The 21,626-nt window shown below is 50.7% G+C and overlaps 1 protein-coding gene across 1 annotated transcript; it reads left to right on the forward strand.

The window, feature by feature from the left end:
- The first annotated feature begins 3,424 nt into the window (after positions 1 to 3,424).
- RMI2 (RecQ mediated genome instability 2) lies at positions 3,425 to 9,503 on the forward strand. Its single transcript, XM_084763862.1, has 2 exons — positions 3,425 to 3,809; positions 8,734 to 9,503. The coding sequence occupies exons 1-2, from the start codon at positions 3,509 to 3,511 to the stop codon at positions 8,880 to 8,882; spliced, it is 450 nt and encodes a 149-aa protein (XP_084619988.1). The 5' UTR covers positions 3,425 to 3,508; the 3' UTR covers positions 8,883 to 9,503.
- Positions 9,504 to 21,626: the final 12,123 nt, after the last annotated feature.

Below are 21,626 nucleotides of genomic sequence, written 5' to 3' on the forward strand. Positions count from 1 at the left end.
GACTCGTAGGCTGAGAACTGTTGGTTTGGAGTGTAGAGTGGTTGCAATGAAAGCCTGCCAGCCTGAGGTCCACCCTGGGACACAGGGAAAGGCGGAAGGAGACGCTTGCCCTCTGACCTCTGCAGCTCATTGTGGCGTGCACATACCCACACAGAAATTACCACAGAAATAACAAAAAGTATTCACGTTTAAGAAAACTGTGGATCTGGATGTGGGACACGCCTTTAACTCTGGCATTTGGGAGACAGAAGCTGGCAGATGTCTGGGAGTTTCAGGCCAGCCTGAACTGTGACAAGGTTGCATAGTGGGAACCTGTCTCAAAAACAGGAACAAAACTTTGAGACTGATGAGGGAGATCAGTGATAAAGGCACTCATTGCCAACGCTGACTGCCAGAGCGCTCCCGTGGGACCCACATGGTGGGGGGCGGAGGTGCGGGGGGGGGGGGGGCGGGGGAGAGAACGGTCCCCGACAAATTGTCTTCTGACCTCTACATATGTACAGTGTCTCTCTGGCATAGACAGACAGACAGACAGACAGGCAGACAGACAGACACACCCACACACACACACACACACAAAAGAAAGAAAATGCAGTAGTGAGAGTGATCAAAGGAGAGACAGGACACCAACCACCTCCAGCCTCCGCGTGTAGGAACACTATCATTATGTACACATACTCTTATGTGCACACGCACACACCCATACACACATGGACACGTACCACACACATGCAGGTGTGTGAAAAAGGGAGGTCCTGTAGGTGCAGCCTCCTCTGTCCCAACTCCTCCATTTCACCTGCCCCGCAGCCTTCCTGAAACCTTGAGAGCTTCCTAAATGTGTCCTGGCTCCTCGCAAGGAGGCAGGGACACAGCTCCCACTAGGAATGCCCATGCTCCAGGAGAGTAAATCACACTCTTGGGGCGTGTTCAGACACAGGTTTGGGGAAAATTTCTCTGTTGGAAGCCCTGTGGTAGAGTGTTGAGGGGGCATCAGGAGGCCCAGAGAATGGTGGTGGTGGTGAGGGGTTTGGGGGTTCCCAGGAGGCTCTGTTTGACAGCCCCCCCGCCCCCCTCACCCCCCGCTGGCTCCAGGCATTACTTCTCTGGCTTCTAGAGCCCTGGAAAAGGCCAGCAGGGGCCCTGGGTGTAGAAGGATAGAGCTCTCGGTTTTCCTGGCTCCTGGCTCAGTCCAGGAACCAGTTCTCCCTCCAGGCTTGATGGACGTGTAAGAGGTGCACCCCTGAGCAAGCCACAGAGCTGCTGAGAATGGCAGCTTTCTCATCCCTGGAGGATGGCTTTCCAGGATCTTAGGGAGCCTGTGGGATATTCCCTTCAGAGTCCCAAGGGCAGGGCCTGACTTACCGTCTTTAATTATTTTAAATTATATTTATTGCTGTCTCTGTGTGTGTGTGTTGCTTTGCTGCAGTGCACAGATGGAGGTTAAAGGGCAACTGTGGGAGTCAGTTCTCTCCTCCTACCATTTTATCATGTGGGCCCAGGGGATAATCAGGTCATCAGCCTTGGCAGCAGGCATCTTGCTGCTGAGCCATCTTGCCAGCCCCTCACTGCTTTTATTGCTTCACAGAACTCAAGACTCTTCCTGAAGAAGCTGTGGATGCCTGGCCTTACAGGAAGCCCCGTGAAGGCCAAGACTCTCTTAAGAACTGGTTCCTGGGAGCTGGGCATGTTGGTATACACTTGTAATCCCAGCACCCAGGGAGGCAGAGGCAGGCGGATCTCTGTGAGTTCAAGGCCAGCCCGGTCTACAAAGCAAGCTCCAGGACAGCCAAGGCTACACAGAGAGACTCTGTTTGGAAAAACCAAAAGAAGAAGAGGAGGAGGAGGAAGAGGTAGAGGAGGAGGAAGAAGAGGAAGAAGAAAAACTGGTTCCTGTTTGGATGTGCAAACCTTTAATCCCAGCACTCAGCACTCAGGAGGCAGAGGCAGGCAGATCTCTGAGTTCAAGGCCCAAGATAGCCAGGGCTGATAGAGAAACCCTGGCTTGAAAACAACAAAACCAAAAGAACTGGTTCCTGGGGGCTGGAGAGATGGCTCAGCGGTTAAGAGCACTGTCTGCTCTTCCAGAGGTCATGAGTTCAATTCCCAGCAACCACATGGCGGCTCACAACCATCTATAATGTGATCTGATGCCCTCCTCTGCCTGCAGATGTACATGCAGGCAGAGCACTGTATACATAATAATAATAAATAAATAAATTCTTTAAAAAAAAAAAGAGCTGGTTCCTGAGCAGTATAACTCACCTGGTTTTGTACATGCAGGAGATCTTGGGTTCAACCCCAGGGCCAGGCTGGTATACGCTTATAATTCCAGCACTGGGGAAGCAGAGGCAGGAAGCTCATGAGTTCAAGGTCATCCTCAGCTGTTGATTGGCAACAAATTTTTAGGAAATAATTTCCTGAGATTTTTATCTGGAAAATAAGCACAAAGACTTAGCTTCAGAAAATCAATAGTTATACCATGAATGCTTATAAGCCTAAATGTTCAGCCCTGTTGAGAGATGACATTCTTGGGTATTAAACACAGGCCTCATGCATGCTAGGTAAGCAGTGTCCTGTAGGGCTATATCCTTACCTGAAAGTGGAAATGTTTAAATTTACTTATTGTGGTGTCTGGAGACAGGGCTCTTGTACCCCAGGTTAGCCTCCAGCTTTCTGTGTAGCTAAGGCTGACCTTGAACTCATTGTGGGACCCACCTCCTGAGTGCTAGGGTTATGGGTGAGAACTACAACTTGTTTTGAAAAAAAAAGTTTTTAATCATTAAACTCAAACATGTATATTTATTTCTTTTAAAAGGTTTCTCCTAATAAAACTCTTATAATTTCAGGAATGTGTTGTATATAGTCTGGGCACGAGACCGATTTCTAAAGATGCTTGATAAGAAATATCTTACCAAAGTCACCAGCACATATTCAGCGTTATCTGTGAGGCACACTAAAAGCGTTCATCAATTTGTGTTAGGGTCACGCTTAAAGTATTCCTCTGGAACTTTCTCTCCTGTGTGTAGTTGCGATCTCTTATCACAAAGGTCCAGGGGATCTTTTTGCGTCTCTGCTTTTCGTGTGGTAATGCATCGTTAAGGGCAAGCATATTGTTTCCGTTCTGAGATTAGACTGATTATCAATTGTCTACAACTTTAATTTTTTTTTTTGAGACAAGGTTTCTCTGCATACTTCTGCCTGCTCTGAAACTCACTCTAGACCAAGCTGGACTCAAATTCAGAGATCTGCCTGCCTCTGCCTCCCCAATGCTAGGCCAATGCACCCCGCTTATTTATTTGCTTGCTTTTCTATTTAAACTTTTTTTTTTTAGCTTCAGGGTGATTATTCATGGTACGCATGCGCACTCCCGGCGCAGCAGCCCCGCCCCGCCCCCTCCCCCAAGCCTAGTCATTGACTGGCTCCGGCCGGCGCGCTCTTGATTGGTTACCGCTCGCCAAGCCCCCGCGGTCCGTCGGAGTTGGCGGGAAAGTGGCGGCGGGGACGCGGCATGGCGGCTGCGGCGTCCGAGTCGCTGCCCTCAGGTGGCCCCGGAGCCGTGCGGCTGCCGAGGTCGCCGCCACTCAAGGTGCTGGCGGGGCAGCTGCGGCGCCACGCGGAGGGCGGCCCGGGCGCCTGGCGGCTGTCGCGGGCGGCGGCGGGCCGCGCGCCGCTGGAGCTGGCGGCCGTGTGGATGCAGGGCACCGTGCTGGCGGCGGAGGGCGGCCAGGCGCGGCTGCGCGACCCGAGCGGGGCCTTCTCGGTGCGCGGCCTGGAGCGCGTGCCACGCGGCCGGCCCTGCCTGCTGCCAGGTAAGGCGGGCTGGACCGGCTCTGCAGGGGGCGGCCCCTCCCTGGGGCGGGGCGGCCCCACCTCCCGACATTCGCCCTCCTTCCTGTCTCAAGCCCTGTCAGGTGACCCCAAAGCTACTACTGGAGGACCACACCACCTGCCGCCGCGTTTATAGATGTAGTTCCAGCCGGGCCGAGGGGTACACACCTTTCATTCCAGTACTAGGAGGCTGATGGCAAAGTTTAGAGCAAAGTCTGAACTACAGAGTGAGTTTAAGGCCAACTTAGACAAGTTAGTGAGAGCCTGTCTCAGAACAAAAATTAAAGAGGGCCTGGGGTGGGCTTGGTGGTAGAGCACTTCCCAGCCTTGATGAGGCCTTGGGTTCAACCCAGACGCAAGAGTAGTAAACAAATAAATGAATAAAAATAGGCTTCCGAGGCTCTCCCAACCGTCCTAGCCCTGAGCTTTAGGCTTCACTGTCAGAAGCTCTCTTCCCATAGATGTTTTTCATTTTCCCCCTATGTTTTGCGGAATAGTGTCTCAGGAAATGTCAGCGTGTCCTTTTCTGTTTATTTTGAAGAAGGGTCATAGGTAGCCCAGAAGGCTGAGGGTGATCTCGAACTCCTGAACGTCCTGCTTCTGTCTCCTGAATGCTGGGGTCACAGGCATATGCCACCACACACGGTTCCCATGGTGCTGGGGCTCAGACTCAGGGGAAACCCGGAGGAGTTGGAGACACTTTTCTGTACCTCTCCTACTGAGTTCTGAATAGCTGTGATTCACAGTTCATAAGCAGCTGCTGCTCGTACTTGAGGGAGCATCGGCTTGGTTGCCTAGGGGTTTGCTGAAGCCCATCCCTTCCGGTTTTCTGAGTCTCACAGTTTCTAGTACACCCAAGGAGATGCTGATATTGCTGGGTTTGAGGCTACCCTCTGAGGCTACTTCAGTGCTTGGATTGTGGTCCTGACAGCTTGTCTGGTTTAATGCCTGACGCCTGGGTGTCCTGAGAACCAGCTGTTTGAAGAGACAGCCATTAGGCACCTGGAGTCTCGTCTCGTTGGCAAGGATGTCAAGAGAAAACATATACATGATGGGGCCTCGTGTGAGGTGCGGGGCTGCACCTGTGACCCAGATTGACAAGGCCTGCCTGTACTTGACTGGAACTTCAACACAGGCTCAGGAGGCTTCTAAAGGAAGCCTACCGATTCGGCAGACCTGCCTTTCCGTGGCTTCCTTCTCTGTGAAACCAGGCCAAACTCTCTAAGAACACTTCCTGTGCAGTCTTGGATTCTGCCTAGAGACAGATTCGATTAGGGGTCTGACCTGGGTTGCTTTTGATTAAGACTTAGATTACCTTTCTGCTCTCTCTCCCTCTCTGCCTTTCTTTTTCCAGTCTCACTTTAATTTAGGACTAGCAAACTCAAATGCAGTTACACACACACACACACACACACACACACACACACACACACACACACACACAGTGTGTATATGTATATATGCTGGGGATCAGATCCAGTGCCTTACCACTGACCTCCATCTCCAGACCCTGCTTTTACATTTTAGAACTTTTTTCCTAAGATGGGTTTCTCTGTGTAGTTCTGGCTGTCCTGCAGCTTTCTGTAGAACCAAACTGGCCTTGAACTCAGACTTTTGCCTGCCTCTGCCTCCTGAGTGCTAGGATTAAAGTCACGCACCGCCATGTCTGGCTCTTTAAGACTATTTTTGTTATGTCTTATTTATTTTGAGTGGTGGTATATATATGTGTGTGCGTGGTGTGTGTGTGTGTGTGTGTGTGTGTGTGTGTGTGTGTGTGTGTGTGTGTGTGTGTCCGTGATAATACTTATGTAGAGGTCAGAGGACAACTTGTGTCCTTCTGCTATGTGGATCTTGGGGATTGAGCTCAGGCTGTCAGGCTTGGCAGCAGGCCCCTTTAACTATGTAGCCATCTTATTGACCTAAGTTTTACTTTTGTTTTCTTTTGAGACAGTTTCATTGTGTAGCCTCGGGTGACCTGAAGCTCACTAGGTAGATCAGGCTGGCTTTGAACTCACAGGGATCCGCCCACCAGCTTGCACCTCCGGAGCACTGGTATTAAAGGCATATACCACTATACCTGGCATATGTTTTACATTTTGACATGCCTAAAAAAAAAAATCATGATATGTAAAAAGTATTTGCAGTTCAAAATCAGCACCTGCAAAGTGAAGTTTTATTCAAGTGAAGGGCACTTGTAATTTGCAGAAGGTTAGGGTCACCACCTCACTATAATGACATAGTCCAGTCGTTGTGCAGAGCCTATGATCCACTAAAGCCTCACTTATGTAGTCTGCTCCTTCACAGGAAAAGTTGACTGCCCTTGGCCTTAGCTTTGGCTTTGTTCAGATTCCATAGTGTTTGCTCGCTGTCCCATGCCAGGCAATGTCCCCAGAAGGCAGCCTTGCACAGTGTCTCAAGCCTGCTGCCAACCATGGGATGAGCCTGGCACCTAGCCCATGTCCCTGTGTCAGACTGGGCCTGATGGTCTCACCCTGCAGCCTGTATGCCCAGGGGCAGGGCCCATGCTGTTCCCTCTGGCTCATGAATCCTGTCAGCAGGAGCCAGGGAAGTAAACAAGGCCACTAACGCACAAGGTACCACTGAAGATGTGAGCCCAGGGTGTGTGCACAGGGCGATGGCAGCTCTTCCTTTTATTTGAGTGGTGCTTGTCGTGCCTGCCTCAGTGTTTGTGGAGTAGAAAAGTCCTAACACAAGAGCATGCGGCATATTAGCTTCTGCTGGGTGCTGCCACTGCTAGCCTCAGACACCTGGACCTCCAGCTGCAGAGAATAAAGAGACTTTTGTCCATCTGGCTGGTGGGTTCATCTGTATTTATTTGGGGGCAGTAGATACAGAACTAGGCACAGAAGCCAGGAGCATGTTGACAGTTCAAGGGGGCCAGGGAAGGCTTCCTGGAGGAGACAGCCCTGAAGGCTGTATTGTAGTTATCTGTAAGAGCCTCTTGGGTTGCTGGGGCTCAGGTTGTTCATTGTCAGGAATGGAGCGTCCTGTGTCTGTGTATGGGGCTAGGTTGTCCTGCTCCTTTGAACAGCATGTACAAAGGCCAGGAGGTAGGGAGCGTGCACCGTGGAGCATGCATGAAAGGCTGCATTTGGTAATGACCTGCCCACACTAAATAATCTTGATGCCTGCTGGCTTGCTGCTGCCCTGCCCATGCCCTGCCTCTAAGGCACGCAGCCATTTTTCTCCAGGTTCTGAAGATACAGGTGACGTTTGGGAACTCTGCCCTCTAGCCCTCATTCTGCACAGGGGGTCAGTGTTGCTTACACTGCCCCGTGATGGGGAGGCTCTAGGCAGGAGCGGCTGTCAGTGGCTGGGAGGAGAAAGGCCAGAGCCTTTGCAGTAACACAGACAGGAGAGGGTGAAGGCTTGATTGGGGGGCAGGATCCTGTGGCAAAGGAGAAGTGGAGGGCCTCGAGGGCAGCTGCCTGGAGAGAGATGCAGTGGAAGGGCTCAGAGCTGGTCCCGGTGCATTGTGTAGTGTCTTCTGCCCCCAAGCTCCACAGAGCAGGTCCGCTAGCCTCACCTGGTCTTCAGCCATGTCATTCTAAGAGTTTTGTCTTCAGCACCATTGGGGCCATGAACAGAGGACAGCCAGTATGGGACCTGGAGTTAGATTCAGAGATCCCTGTGTGGACCCTGGCTTCTTTCAGTCGAAGTTCTGGGCTTGTGTGCAAGCTCATTCTTGCTGGTGGAAGCTGGGCTTGCAGGGGGCTGGCTGCATGCCTTTCCTGCCATGACAGGGACTTTTTACACAATTGCATTTTGTGTGGTTTGTGACTAGCCAAGTTGCGCTTTCAAGGAGAGGCACTTCCCCTAGGGAGTGGGAAGTTGTGGTTAATAATATGTCACATCATCCTAGTGGCAGCGCTCTCCTGTTGATTTCCTTGTGTGTGCCCAGTGTGGCTTGGGATAGAGGTGGAGGTGGCAGGGACTGGAACAAGAGCGCAGTGTGTTGTGGGTGCTGAGAGGAGGGCTGTGCTGATGGCGGGACTAACTTTTTTTTTTTTTTTTTGGCAGTGGGGAGGGAAAATTGGATTTACATTTCGGCTGTCAGGAAGTGGCTTTGCATGAGTGCCCAACTTGTGAACCAGTCACTCACTCACTCTGGCATTGAGCAATGAACAGGCCTGAGAGCGAAGCCTGGGTTTTTCTGCCCCGCCTGGGGCGGTGTGCCTAATTATAACTCATCGGGATCCAGAGCTGCTTGCGTTCCAGGGGCATGACTGCTGAGTGAGCCTGCCTATTGTGTTGAGCATATGAAAAACAGCTGCCAATAAGATGCAGATGGTGTCCTCCAGGTTAAACTGTGATCTCACTGTTTGTATATGTAGCTGTTTGTTTTGCTCCCTGGCTGCCTTTGTTTTGGTGTCTACTGTCCGGATTGTGTTAACGTGCATGCATGTTCTTGTGTGGGGGTGTGTGCCCACACATGCCTGTGTGTGTGGAGGCCAGAGGTCACATCAAGTGTCTTCCTTGATTGCTCTCCACCCTATTTTTTGAGACAGGGTCTTTCATGGAACCAGGAGCTCACTGCTTGGGCATAGAGCCCCAAGGATCTTCCGGTCTCCGTTTCCTTAACACTGATCACATCTGCATACCACCCTACCGTGCTTTTTGCATGGCTGCTGGGAATCTAAACTTAGGTCCTCAGACTTGCACGGCAAGCCCTTTGCCAACTAGGCCATCCCCTCAGCTCCTCCTCCTCCTGCTTTTCAGGGCTAAAAAACAGACCTAGGACCTAGTGCACACTAGGCTTGAACTTTGCCTCTGAGCTTCACCCGCCTCCTACCCCTCTACCCCCCTTCTCTGACCAGAGCCCTGAGGTCTCCCCACTTGCCTTGTTAGTGTGGACATCACCACATCCTTTTCTTCTCTTCCCAGGAAAGTACGTGATGGTGATGGGGGTGGTTCAGGCCTGTAGCCCTGAGCCCTGCCTGCAGGCCGTGAAGATGACGGATCTTTCTGACAATCCCATCCACGAGAGGATGTGGGAACTGGAGGTGGAAGACTTTCACAGGAACGTCCCCTAGAGCTGGGACCCTCTAAGATCAGCCTTCCCGCTGAAGGAATTCACCCCAAGTGGGTCTCAGGGACATCACCAAAGTTTCCTGAAGAGATTTGCCTTGGTTGAGCCAGACGTCTGGACCCTCGGAGCTGGAGCTTCAGTTGACTCAGGAACTCCTCTGCTCAGGGCTTTGCTTGCTGATGAGAAGCAGATGCTCTGTCTGGTCGTTCCCTGCCCACCCCCCAACCCCCATCCCCTCACCCCCCTCATCCCCCCCTTCCCCCAACCCCACCCCACCCCTGCCCACCCCCAAGCCCCCTGGTCATTTATGTGTGCTCATTTCTCTCTCTAAAACACTTGGGACTCTCATGTTGTCATTTCCTGATTTGTGAGTGGTAACACTTCCTCCTTAACTGTCCCCCTGATTTAAGATGCAAAGTCTGGATTTCAGGTTTTGCCAGTGGGAAGGAAGTGCAGTTCTGGGCAGATGGCGTCGTGGCCCGCATCCCGGTGCTGACAGGACTCTCTCTGTTTTGATATGCTTGTTGCTCATTGTTTTCCTTAGATTCCGAAGGTGAGACCAGCTGTTGAGAACAGTTGGAGTAGTCTCAGAATTCTTTGTTGACATTAAAAATCCAAGATGAAAGCAGACTTCTCAAGCCCTTCTGCTTCAGAACTGTTGTGGAGAGGCGGCAGGGTGGGGATAGCCTGCAGGCCGAGAGTCCTGATCCCTTTCTGTTGGGAATGTATGAGTGTTGGGTTTTGGCTTTCTGATGCTTAGCCCGACTACATTCGTTTTTGGATGGTAAGGCCAAGCAGTCCACATTGGTACAATATTGCTGCAGGACTTCGCCTGATGATTGGTATTCTACCACTAGTAACATTTTGTATGGTGCAGTTCTTAAGAATAAGCTTGATTATCTGTTTATTTGTTTTGAAGGCAGCATCCTATATAGCTCAGGGTAGCCTCAAACTCTGCCCTCCCACCCCCACTTCCTAAGTGTTGGGATTACCCATGGTATAGCACTATGCTTGCTCTCTGCAGTGCTGGGGATTGAACCCAGGGCTTTGAGCTTGCGCGGCAAACACTATTCATTGAGCCACATCTCCAGCCTGAAATATGACTTGTTAAAACAGTTTTAGGTTTTCAGAAAAAGTGAACAGAAAGTGCCATGTTCCCATAACCACCACTGAAGCTAAGGCCTTATATGTGTTAGGCAAGCAATGTGTTAATGACCTAGGGTCCCAGCTCTAGTGTCAGGCTAGTCAGATGCATCAGACCTTCTGCCTCGGCCTTCTGAGTGCCGCCATCACGGCCCATACCTCATACTAGGAAGCTCACTCCCATGAGTACCACAGGTGCTGCTTACCACCAGATAAACTCAGGAGTCACTTGGCAGGAAAGGGACAGAGTAGGATAGGGGAGAGGACAGGGGCTCAGCGGTGAGCTCGACCTGTCTCCCTCCTGCCCCCCAGATCTCAGATTTACCATCTTCCTGCCTCCAGATAGCTGGGATTTCAGGCCTGCTCCTCCAGCCCTGCTTACATGGATTCCTTTCTAAAAACATCTTTAGTTATATGTGGCGGGGGGAGGGGTATCTTTGCACCTTTGGTCACTTATCAGCCCCATGCCAGGCAGCACACAACTTCTGTAACTTCCTGTAGTTCCTAAGAATCTGATGCCTTCTTTGGCCTCTGTGGACACCCTCACAGCATGGCACATAGACTCACATATATACACAGATAAAAATAATTCTTTAAAAAGGGGAAGGGTTAAGAAAACCGTAATGAATGATGCTGGGGATGGATCATGGGGTCCCTGGGGTCTCACACATGCCAGAGTAGCACTCTACCACCTAGTCACCTCCGACTCCTCTGACCTTTTAACTGTCTGTGTCCTTCCCGGTCAGGCCCATTGTGAAGCTGTCACCAGGGAGATGTAGACAGACACCTACGCCCTCCTCATAGGACACCAACAACAACCTGCGGTGCGAGTCCATTGGAGTACAGCCTGGGGAAGCACTAGGTTACTGGGTTTGATCACAAAGCCTGGCTGAGGCGCTCCTTCCAGGAGCATGGTGACCCTGCCAGAAAGTCTCCTCCAAGCATGGATGAGCACCCCCACACACACAGCTGCCTAGACAGGGTCCCTCCTTCAGTGAGCCTTCCACAGGATGCCCTCTAACACCTCCTGAGACCTCAAGGGCACGTGCAGTTAAGGCAGAATGACAGACAAATGGCCGGGAGGTGCAGGAGGGAGCAGCTTCCGTCTCAGGTGAGGGTTCAGTGGCCCTCCCCCCCCCTCCACCCACCCGACTCTGAGAGAATGACAGTGTCAACAGATCCAGTCTAGGGATGTCCTGGAAGGTGTCACAGCCACGCTGATGAAGATGACGTTTGGTGTGCCGGGAGGACAGGGCTCTAGCACACATGCAAACACTGCCAGCTGGCTGTCTTCCTGAGGACCGCCTTCCTTCCACCCATGCGCAGTAGGGCTCTGTCCTTCCCCCCATTCCTCTTTAGGGCCGCTCTCTACTTCAGGCTGGCCTTGAACTTGCTATGTAGCTCTGGCTTTTCTGGAACTCATGTAGACCAGGTTGGCCTCTGCCACTTTAGATGGCTCAGAGCCTGCGCTTCCAAAGGTCCTGAGTTCAATTCCCAGCAACCACATAGTGGCTCACAGCCATCTAGAATGTGATCTGATGCCCTCTTTTGGCATGCAGGTGTACATGCACTGTATACATAAGAATTAATAAATCTTAAATAAATAAATAAATGTGCTAACATTTTCTTTTAAAGGTAGGCTAAGTTGGAAAGTGATCTGGGTTTAACTGGTGAACAATTTTTTAAAAGATGTATCTTAACTTTTTAAATTTAGTTATGTGTGTATATGCGCATGTCTAGAAGAAGGTCTTAGAATCTCTAAAGCTGGAGTTATGGGCAGGTCTGAGCATCCCAGTGTGGGTGCTGGGAACCAAATCTGGGACCTCTGGGAGAGCAGTAAGTGCTCTTAGCTGCTGAGCCATCTCTCCAGCTCCACTGTAAATCCTTTGAGCTACAGAAAAATTGTAAAAATAGTACAGCCCTTACTATTTGTATTTATTTGCCTATTTATTTACATGTGGGGCAAGGCCTCCATCTATTCTGGAACACCTGATCCTCCTGCTTCGGCTTTCCATGAGATTACACACGTGTGCCACTAAGCCTATGTATGCTGTGTTGGGGATCAAAACCAGGACTCTTGACTTATAGGCATGCCAAGTTCCTATCATGGATGCCTTACAGTAGAATGGCATGGGTGCTAAAATTAATTAACAAATTAATTAATGAACAAATACTGAGGTTAGTAATCAATATATTTTGTTCTTTTTTCTTATTTTAAAAAGACATTAATTTATTTATTTATTCACTTTACATCCTGATCGAAGCCCCCCTCCTCCCAGTCACACACACACACACACACACACACACACACACACACACACACACACACACGAACCCCTCCCCCGACTCTCCCCTGTCCTCAGAAAAGTGGGAGGTCCTCCATGGGTACCAACTGGCTTCAGGACTGGGTGCATCCTCTCCCACTAAGACCATTGTCCTGGTTTCTTTATTCTCCTCCCATCCCCCCAAAGTTCCACTTTCATCATGTCTCCTTAGGGTCTCCTTTGTCTGGGACAGCTCACTTTTGATTGCATTGGAACTTAACACACACACACACACACACACACACACACACACACACACACCTCCCTTTTATTTTAGCCCTGGAGATAAAACCCAAGTCCTCTTGCATACTGGGCAGAGCTACTGCTGGGCTATACCCCCAGCCTCAAAGCTTTAATTAATTAATTAGTTAATTAATTAATTTTGAGGCAGGCTGGCCCCCAACTCACTGGGTAGCAGGGCATGTTTGAAGCCCTGCACTTCCTGCCTACTCTCCCTTCGTACTGGAGTTGCAGGTGTGCACCACCACACCTGGTCCTCGTGATGCTGAGGATTAAACCCAGGGCCTGGTTCCTGCATGCTAGGTGAACACTACCACTTGAGCCCCCATCTATCATTTTGATGCAGGCCACAGGATCTCTGCTTCCTAGTAAAATGGTGTCCCCAAACTGTTCGGCCCCAGAGTAGCTGTTGAGCTGTGTGTGGCACAAGCCTAATCTACTTTTCCTCTGGAGAACTGGGAGCTGCTGACAGCTTCCCAGCGGTGTCCTCACCTAACTCCTGGTGAGTAACACCCCCCCCCCCCAATGGAAAAGTGCGGGCGGGCTGGCGGGAGGTCGCAGCAGTTGGGGCGGAGTGCCGCAGACGGCAGTGGGCCGTGGCTGGAGGCTGCCTCTCCAGCACAGAGCTAAGCCTGTGGTTTCTCTGCACATTCAGAACTCTCACTGTTGGGGCTGCCGTTTCCTCCCTCACAGCGCCAAATGAAAATGCATCCGGAGGCTTCAGTTCTCAGCTGCCAAATCAAAGTCAGTTTATCAGCGAGCACCCGCCAGACCGCGGCTCTGGCGGCAGCCTGTGTGCCCGCCCAGCTCAGCTTCCCTTTTGAAATGCTCTTTTTCTAAGAACCGAGAATAAGCAACCTAGGCCGTGACTTCACTTTTCTCGGAACTGCTTTACATTATATATATTTTAAAAATGCGAAACCATCACTTAGCTGGTTTTGGATCGCCTGAGTTCCCTAATTCTTTGCTGTTGCATGTTCCTGTAAAGCTGAAGTTTTACCGCAAAATTCTGCAGGGGCTGGGGGAGAACGGCCGTGCGAAATAGGGGAGTGGCTTGTGTCTGAGCTGGCTCCTCGTGTATGATTTAATGATTAAGGAGAAAAAGAAACCAGAAGAGATACAATAAAGAGTCAAGGATCAGCTCCGGGCTCTGACTAGTTAGCTAGAGTTGGTGTTGGGCATTTGTTCCCCACTTGCTGACCCGCTAGCCGATCCCTGCAAAGATATGAAGGAACCGCAACACACCAAAAAGCTGGACGTTGTAATATTTGCCTATAGTCCCAGCACTAAAGAGGTGGAGAATCAGAAGTTCAAGGCCACCAATGGGCTATGTACTAAATTCAAGTCTAGCCTGGGCTACACGAGAAACTGTCTTAAAACACAACAGGTTTGAAGCCAGCCTGGTCTACAGAGCAAGCTCAGGATACACAGAGAAACCCTGTCTCATAAAACCAAAAATTAAAAGCCAGGATGAGGGAGAAGGAGTGGACGTATCTTTAGCTGCAATTAGCCACAGTGACCTACATCAAGCAGCTAGCTAGCTTTGAGCCTGTGTATAAGGACATTATGCAGGGGCCCCTGCCTTCTTGGGGTAGGGGGACTGAAATACTGTCACACTCCGGGGCTAGTCCTGATCCTACCATTTCCTGTCTGACCTTGGGTTGAAGGTCAGCCTTAGAGGTGGAGGCAGTCCTTCCCTCAGTGGATGCTGCTGGTAGGCTCTTGGGAAATGGAGTCAGCCACCCCTCCTTCTGAGTGTGTCGGGGTTCGTGGTTGTTTTAAAGTTCTCACTTAGTATCTCTGTCCTCTGGGGACTCAGATAACACGCACAGGTGATCAGTAAGTAATGGCTGAGTTTCAGGTTGTAGACAGAAGACGCACAAGCAAAGGCATAGTCAGTGCTCGTGAACCGTGGCATTTGAGGGCTTTACTTACTTCCTCACTTATTTTGTGTGTATGTGTATAGGTGCACTTTTGCTGTGGCGTGGGCGGAGAGACCACAGGATAAATTGCGGGAGTTGATTTTTTATTTCTACCAAGTGGGATGCAGGCTTGAAACTCAGGTCATTGGGCTTGTCGGTAGGCGCCTTTACCCTCGGGGACATCTTGCTGGCCTGAGTTTGAGGTTCTTCTTGTTGTGTTTGGTTTTTGGTTGTTTGTATCTTGTCATTTTAAAGGTGTATTTGTGTGTGTGCCCACAGGTGTAAGCACGGCACACTGTGTGTGATGGTAGAGGTCCAGCTACCTTAGTGCTGCGGAGCCTGAGGGCTGAACTTACCTCAGCTGACGCCTGCCGCAAGTGGTCTTAACCACTGAGCCATCTCACTGACGTGGGTAGCTCAGGTTGTCCTGGATGACCCCTGGGATGGGAGCCATGCCACCTCCATGTCTGGTTCCTGCAGTGCTGGAGACGACCCCGGAGCTTTTTGCGTGACAGACGCTCTGCCAACTGAGCTGTGTCCCCAGCGCTGGTTTTCCTTTTGCCCCCTTGTTTCTCTTTTTCAGACAAGGTTTCACTATGTAGGCCAAGCTGGCCTTGATTCTCCTGCCTCAACCCCCCGAGGTTCCTGGGGTCATAGGTATGTACTGCTGTGCCAGGGCTTTGGGCCTTTTGAAGCAAGCACCTTGCAGTTGCCTGAGGTGCTGCCTGGAAGGCAGGAATGTGCTGTACAGTGACGAAAGATCTGGAAGTATAAAGGGTTGTGGCAAAGAGCAGCCATCAGTATGGAGGAGGAGCCTGGGGGCAGTAACTCCCTTGATAAAGACAGGAGTTCAGTTGTACACTTACTTGGTACTGAAGGTCTGTGCTGAACATCATCTCCATGGGAGGTAGGAGGCACTCTTTCACTGCCATGAAGAGTGGAGCCACCAAGATAGTCCTGTGACACCCCACCACCGCCCTGCTCGCCTGGCCAGCAGGGCACAGGGCCAAGTCGCAAGCTGGTAGGTGCCTGGTATTGTTAAGGACAGCGTTCTTGAGAGTCAGCATCTTAATTCTCCGCTGTTGGCTCCTTGGGACTGTTCTGGAGTGGATTACAGCGCCCCCTGCTGGTCGGTCCTGGGCCTTGTCGGAGGCCTTGGGAATGGGACGAGAGCCAGAGACCAGAACGAAAAGCCACAAAATGAAGCAAAGGAACAAACGGGGCCACAAGTTTCACAGCCATCCACCCTGGGAGTTTTGCCCATTGTGGCCAGACGGGTGAGGGTGGAGTGGGGGTGGCTTGGCCACCAGATGGGCTCTGATGGACTTGACATTCAACTCTAGTCCCTTTTATTAAGAGGGTTTCTTCAGGTGAGTCCCTTCATCTCTCTGAGCCTTATTTGCCTATTTGTGCTGTCTATTTATCTCTAGGGCCACTATGTAGAAGCTGACCTGAAACCCCTGATGGAGCCCAGCTTGATTGTCCTGCCTCTGCCTCTGAGCTGTTCTGCCATGCCCAACTCATTATAAGAATAAGTTGTTGTTGTTGTTGCTGTTGTTGTTGTTGTTGTTGTTGTTGCTGTTGTTGTTGTTGTTGAGACAAGGTCTCACAATGTAGCCATGGCTGGCCTAGAACTCACAGAGGTCTGTCTGTCTCTGCCTCTAGAGTGCTAGCATTTAAGGGGTGTACTACTAAGTCTAGTTATAAGCACTTGTGACTGAACCCAGGGCCTCACACAATGCCAGGCAAGCACTTGGTCACTGGGCTACTACATCTGTGGCTCCTGTACATTCTGTTTTCAGATAGGGTCTCACTAACGTTCTCAGGCAGCCAAGTATCTGGGATTAAAGGTCCGAGCTGCTAGGCCTTTCTCTTTATAAACACTTTAAGATTGTTGTCGTGAGTGAGATGGCTGAGAGGTTGAAAGTGCCTGCTGAGCAAGCCTACTTACTACCTGAGTTCACTTTAAGGGTCCCACAGAGAGGTGGAGGGAGAGACCCTACTCCTGAAAGTTGTCCTCTGACTTCCCTGCGAGTGCAGTGGCATGTGTGTGGCCCACGTATACACATACAATAATAAATAAAATACAAGTTAAAATTAATAAACCTATCATTATCATCATGTGCTGGGGATGAAACCTAGGGCCTCCTAAATGCTAGATGAGTGCCCTACCTCAGGGCCAGCCCAGCCCTCTGGCTCGTTTCTGACCTCTGTAGAAAGGAGTAATTGAGGTCAGAGATGGTAAATGACCTCTCTACTAGGCCGTGGATGGAATCCAGTCTGAGTAGGTGCCTTTTCTTTTCTTTTTTCTTTTTCTTTTCCAAGACAGGGTTTCTCTGTGTACTTCCTGCTGTCCTTGAACTCACTCTGTAGACCAAGCTGGCCTCAAACTGAGAGATGCACCTGCCTCTGCCTCCAGAGCTGAGATTAAAGGCCCGTGCCACTGCCACCAGGCCTGAGTAGGTAGGTACCTTTAAAAGATGCTGGCTTCATTGGCCTTTGTCGTCAAGCACAAGTGCCTGCTGGAAACAATGAGAGGAAGCCCCTTGGCAACTGCACACCCTGCCCTCTCCCTGTGGCCGTGCAGGCCCAATCACTTCTGAGGTGAGGACAGTGGCTCAATTGGTAGAGCACTTGTTCACTTTCCAGCACTACACGAACCTGATCATGGTGTCACACACCTGCCATCCCAGCACCCAGGAGGTGGAGACAGGAGGATCAGAAGTTCAAGTCACCTTCAGCTCCTCAGTGAGTTAGAGACCAGCCTAGACATCTATAAGTCATTTACTTTTTAAGTTACAAAAAGTCTATTTTGCAAGTAAGATGGCATTCATGGGTTCTGGTTAGGGCATCATTACAGAGAAAGAGAGGCTCTCTGCCTGCCGTGTCTGCCCTCCAGCCCCACGGATGAAGTGAAGTACAGTTGTCTCCTACCAAGGTCCCTGAATGCCTCTCCCCACTGTAGCACCAGCCCGCCGCCCCGAAGTGCATCTAGCTCAACTGAGGGAGCAGGGATGTGGTGTGGACAAAGACCAGTTCAAGAAACAAGCCCTGCGCTGGGACATGCAAAACTACAAACCCCCGCTCCTTCCTGCCGGCCAAATAGGGTGAGGCAAGGAGGGGCTTTGAAATTTTACTATTGAGTACTTACTTAGTGCGTATGTACATGTAGAGATACTTAAGAAGTAGGGCGGGGGGGGGGGAGGGAGGCTGGAGAGATGGCTTAGAGGTTAAGAGCACTGTCTGCTCTTCTGGAGGTCCTGAGTTCAATTCCCAGCAACCACATGGTGGCTCACAACCATCTAGAATGAGATCTGGTGCCCTCTGCTGGCAGGCAGGCACACATGCAGGCAGAACATTGTATACAAAATAAGTAAATAAGTTGGTTTAAAAAAAAAAAAAAGAAGTGGAGTGGGATCAGAATTCAGGACATTCTTGGCTACACTGCAAGTTAGAGGCCAGCCTGGGATATGTGAGATCTACCTCAAAAGGAAAAGAAAGAATACCAAGAAATAGTGGAGTTGGTAGTTACTGTTTGGGTAGGATATTTGATTTTACCAAATGCAGGGTGATGGCCTCATGGAGTTGCTGATACTTGAATGTGTCTTGTGTGTCTTGTGGGGTTGCCAGACACAGTGAAGAGATGCTACAGGTTGCCTTTCACTGCATCAGTGGGATAGGAAGTGGGGAAGCCTGACAGACGGCCTTTGCCAGATGATCCGGCTTTATAATATCGCATGTTGGGGTCACCATAGCTAAGATACCCGGTAAGATGTCAGAGGCCCCAGGAGGTGGGACCTAAAATGTTTTTACTCCAGAGCCAGTTCCCTTCTCACCTCCACCAAGGCACCGACGATGCCTCACGGGGCCCTCAGGAGTCTGCATGGGCCCATCACACTGGAGATGTGTAAGGACACCGCATCTTCCATATGTGTGACAGCCAGGACTGGCAGTTGAGATCAGTGGTTAGGGGCTGTAAGTATACATGACACACTGTCATGAGTGTAGTGACTTAAAACAACCAATTGGCCGTCTCTGCTCCCATGAACCAACGGTCTCTCAGCATCTGCTCAACCTCAGCAGGTGAAATGGAGTTGTCACCTTGCTGAGCAGTCACCTTGACGGGGCCCGGCGGAGGTTTTGCTCAGTTTGTTGACAGCACTTGGGCCTCAGAACACTAGGACTTAGGGCTTGTTTCCTTGTCACTTATATGCCCGGGGTCCCCCAGAGCCCTCTTCTGTCTTCATATCAAGACTCTGTGTCCAGCTCATCTTCTTGTTTCTTGATTTCCTATCTTCCCCTTCTAGGCCCACTTTTTTTGGTTTTTTTGTTTTTTGTTTTTGTTTGGTTTTTGGTTTTTGTTTTTGTGGGGGTTTTTTGTTTTGTTTTTGTTTTGGGTGGGTTTTGTTTGTTTGTTTGTTTGTTGTTGTTTTTTCTTTTTGGTTTTTGAGATAGGGTTTCTCTGTGTAGCCTTGGCTGTCCTGGATTCACTTTGTACACCAGGCTGGCCTCGAACTCACAGTGATCCGCCAGCCTCTGCCTCCCGGGTGCTGGGATTACAGGCGTGTGCCACCAGACCCGGCCCTAGGCCCACGTTTAAAGACCTTCCTTTCTTAAAGTGTTGTGGGACTTAAGTTACACCCATAAAAGTCTATCCACCGGCATTTGAATGGCAGGAAGGAGGTGGTGGGTCTTTCATAAGTGGGAGTCTTGTGCCCGCCATAGGACCTGCAGGCAGGAGTTAATTCGGGTCTTGGAGGCAGACAGCTCTTTGAAATCTAGGCTCCATCACCGCTCAGAAGGCTGTGAGCCTCTTGTCTATAAAGCGAGAGCATGCCTGAGCTTGTTAACTTCACCCTGTTGGTGTCCACACTTGAGAGGAGTGGGGAGGCAGTGTGTTGGCAGTGTGGCCCTTTAAGACCAGTGAGCTTGGTGGCTCTTCCAGGATCTTGGCTTCTCCATCTGGCTGGCTGCCCCCCAGACTTGGCACAGGGAAGAAATATCAACAAGGAAAGGCCTTTTCGCAAGTGTGTGTGCACTCACAATAAAATACACACTCAATTCAAGCGTCAGCGTGATTGCACGTGTGGACAACATCTGACTGAGGCAGGCTAAATAATGTAGCTAGAAGTTGGCTCTCGCCTCCTCCCTCCTCTCTGGGCTGGTGGGAGAGGAGACATTTGCTTCCAGCTTTCTGCCAGAGGCACTCAGTCCTGCACTCATGGGCCGCTCATCCTGAAGCCCTTGAAAAACTTGTGAAATTGCTTGTGGAGAAAGAAAGAGCTAGAGGCGTTTGGTGAAATGGGAAAGTAGCCGTTTAGATCTGCAAAGGTTCCAACATGGGTGGTTTTATTGCTAATTGGAAAAACATGTTTCTTCCAAGTCAACTTAATCTTTTCTGCAGTTCCCAGACCCTCAAGAGTTCCCAGAGACTTACGGCTGTGATTGCTCCAGGGTGGTCACCCCAGCGAGAGAAGGGGCAAGGAGCCCACTCATGCCTCCAATGTCCCCAGGTCCATCTAGGGACCATGTCAATAGTCTCTCTTGACTACAATATGGGCTAGTTGTGGGAGGCCAGGTTCTGGCTTGGAATTTAGTCTTTGGGGGGGAGGGGGCGGGCTAGACAGGAAAAGGAAACTGGCAATGATGGAGGTTTGAGAGCTTCGGACTTTCCAGTCTCAGTCCTAATCTCATTCCCCGGGGCCTGTCGTCATCTGGCAGTTACATTTTATTTGTTTTGAGACGGGGTTTCTCTTTGTAGGCCTAGTTATACTTGAACTAGCCATACAGACCAGGCCGGCCTCAGACTCAAGAGATCCACCACCTGCCTCTGCATTCACAGTGCTGGGATTCAAGGTGTGTGCCACCACACCTGGCTTGTCAGTTATTTTCAAAGACTTCTAAGTTGAAGGTCCCTGCTTTCTTTTCCATTTGGGGTTCTATGGTGACGATTCCTGGGGACAGATGGTTGGCTGACACACTGTTGCACCCCGGCTCCTCTGGCTCAGCCCCTGGAAACCCAAAGACTGAAGGCTTGTGTCTGGCCAGTGGCTGGCTTCAGTGCTTGGGTCTCTCAGCTCTCTCAGCTGCTGGGTCATTGTATGAGTTTGGGGGCAACAGTGCCTGGCATGCTCTGTTTCAGGATAAAAAACAGGGCATGGAGCTTGTCCATGGGCAAAAGGCAACTCAGTAATTAGAATTCTATGGTTTTGTGGTCCCCTCCCCCTTCTTTCTTGAAACCCCAGAAGAGACTTGGCAGGAAAGGAAGGGCATTTTGGATCCCTGAGCATCGCTGGGAAACAGCCCTCCCCTTAGCTCGCTGAGTTTGAGCCACAGGAGCACTGATGTCGGTCCTCTGCTGGTCACCGCCAGCTTCCTCCGTCTGCCCCAGCCGTTCCTGTGCTCTTAGCTACTTTTCTTGTTGCTGTTACAACCAGATAAGGCCAAGTTAAGGCAGGGCTTATTCTGCCTCCTCACAGTTAAGGGCACAGTCCCTCGTGGTGGACAAGTCATGGACCCCAGGGGAATGGCATGGTGCCACCACGTTCAGGGTGCAACTTCTCAGTCGAACCTCTCCAGAGACACACTTGGAGGAGTTTCCAGCCTAACGCACAATGAAAATCCATCATCACGGGTCCTGTCCTGCTCAACACAGGCTGTGTGCTAGTGACAAACAGGACAGGCACACTCTGAGGGAAGACAGCCAAGGAAGGAGTCTTAATCACAGGAAGCATGTCACCAGCCCTGCTCCAGCTCTGGCCTCTCCTTACGATGACCATCACACCAGGTGAGAGTTGGTCTGCGACTTACAGTAGCCTGCTTGAGGTGGCGTTAGGAGTGACTCCCAAATAGCTCTTCCAGAGTGCGGGGTGAGTCCCCCGTGTGGGAGAAGGGAGGGAAGTCTCTCGGTTCCTACCAGCTTAAAGGAAAGAATTCAGTTGGGAGACTCCGTTTAGCAAAACACTCCAGAAAAGACTGCAGTGGGCTGTACCAAGATGGGGTCAGCACAGTGGGTTCTGTGTTGTGAGTCTGTGGATTAGAAATATTTTTATGAATATTTATTAGGTGGGTGGCATATTGATGAGGTAAAGTGACTCTTTTTCCTTCCCAGTCATGATG

This window comes from Acomys minous (genome assembly GCF_964271855.1).
Source record: "Acomys minous genome assembly, chromosome: 16".
In the NCBI taxonomy this organism is placed as follows: Eukaryota; Metazoa; Chordata; class Mammalia; order Rodentia; family Muridae; genus Acomys; species Acomys minous.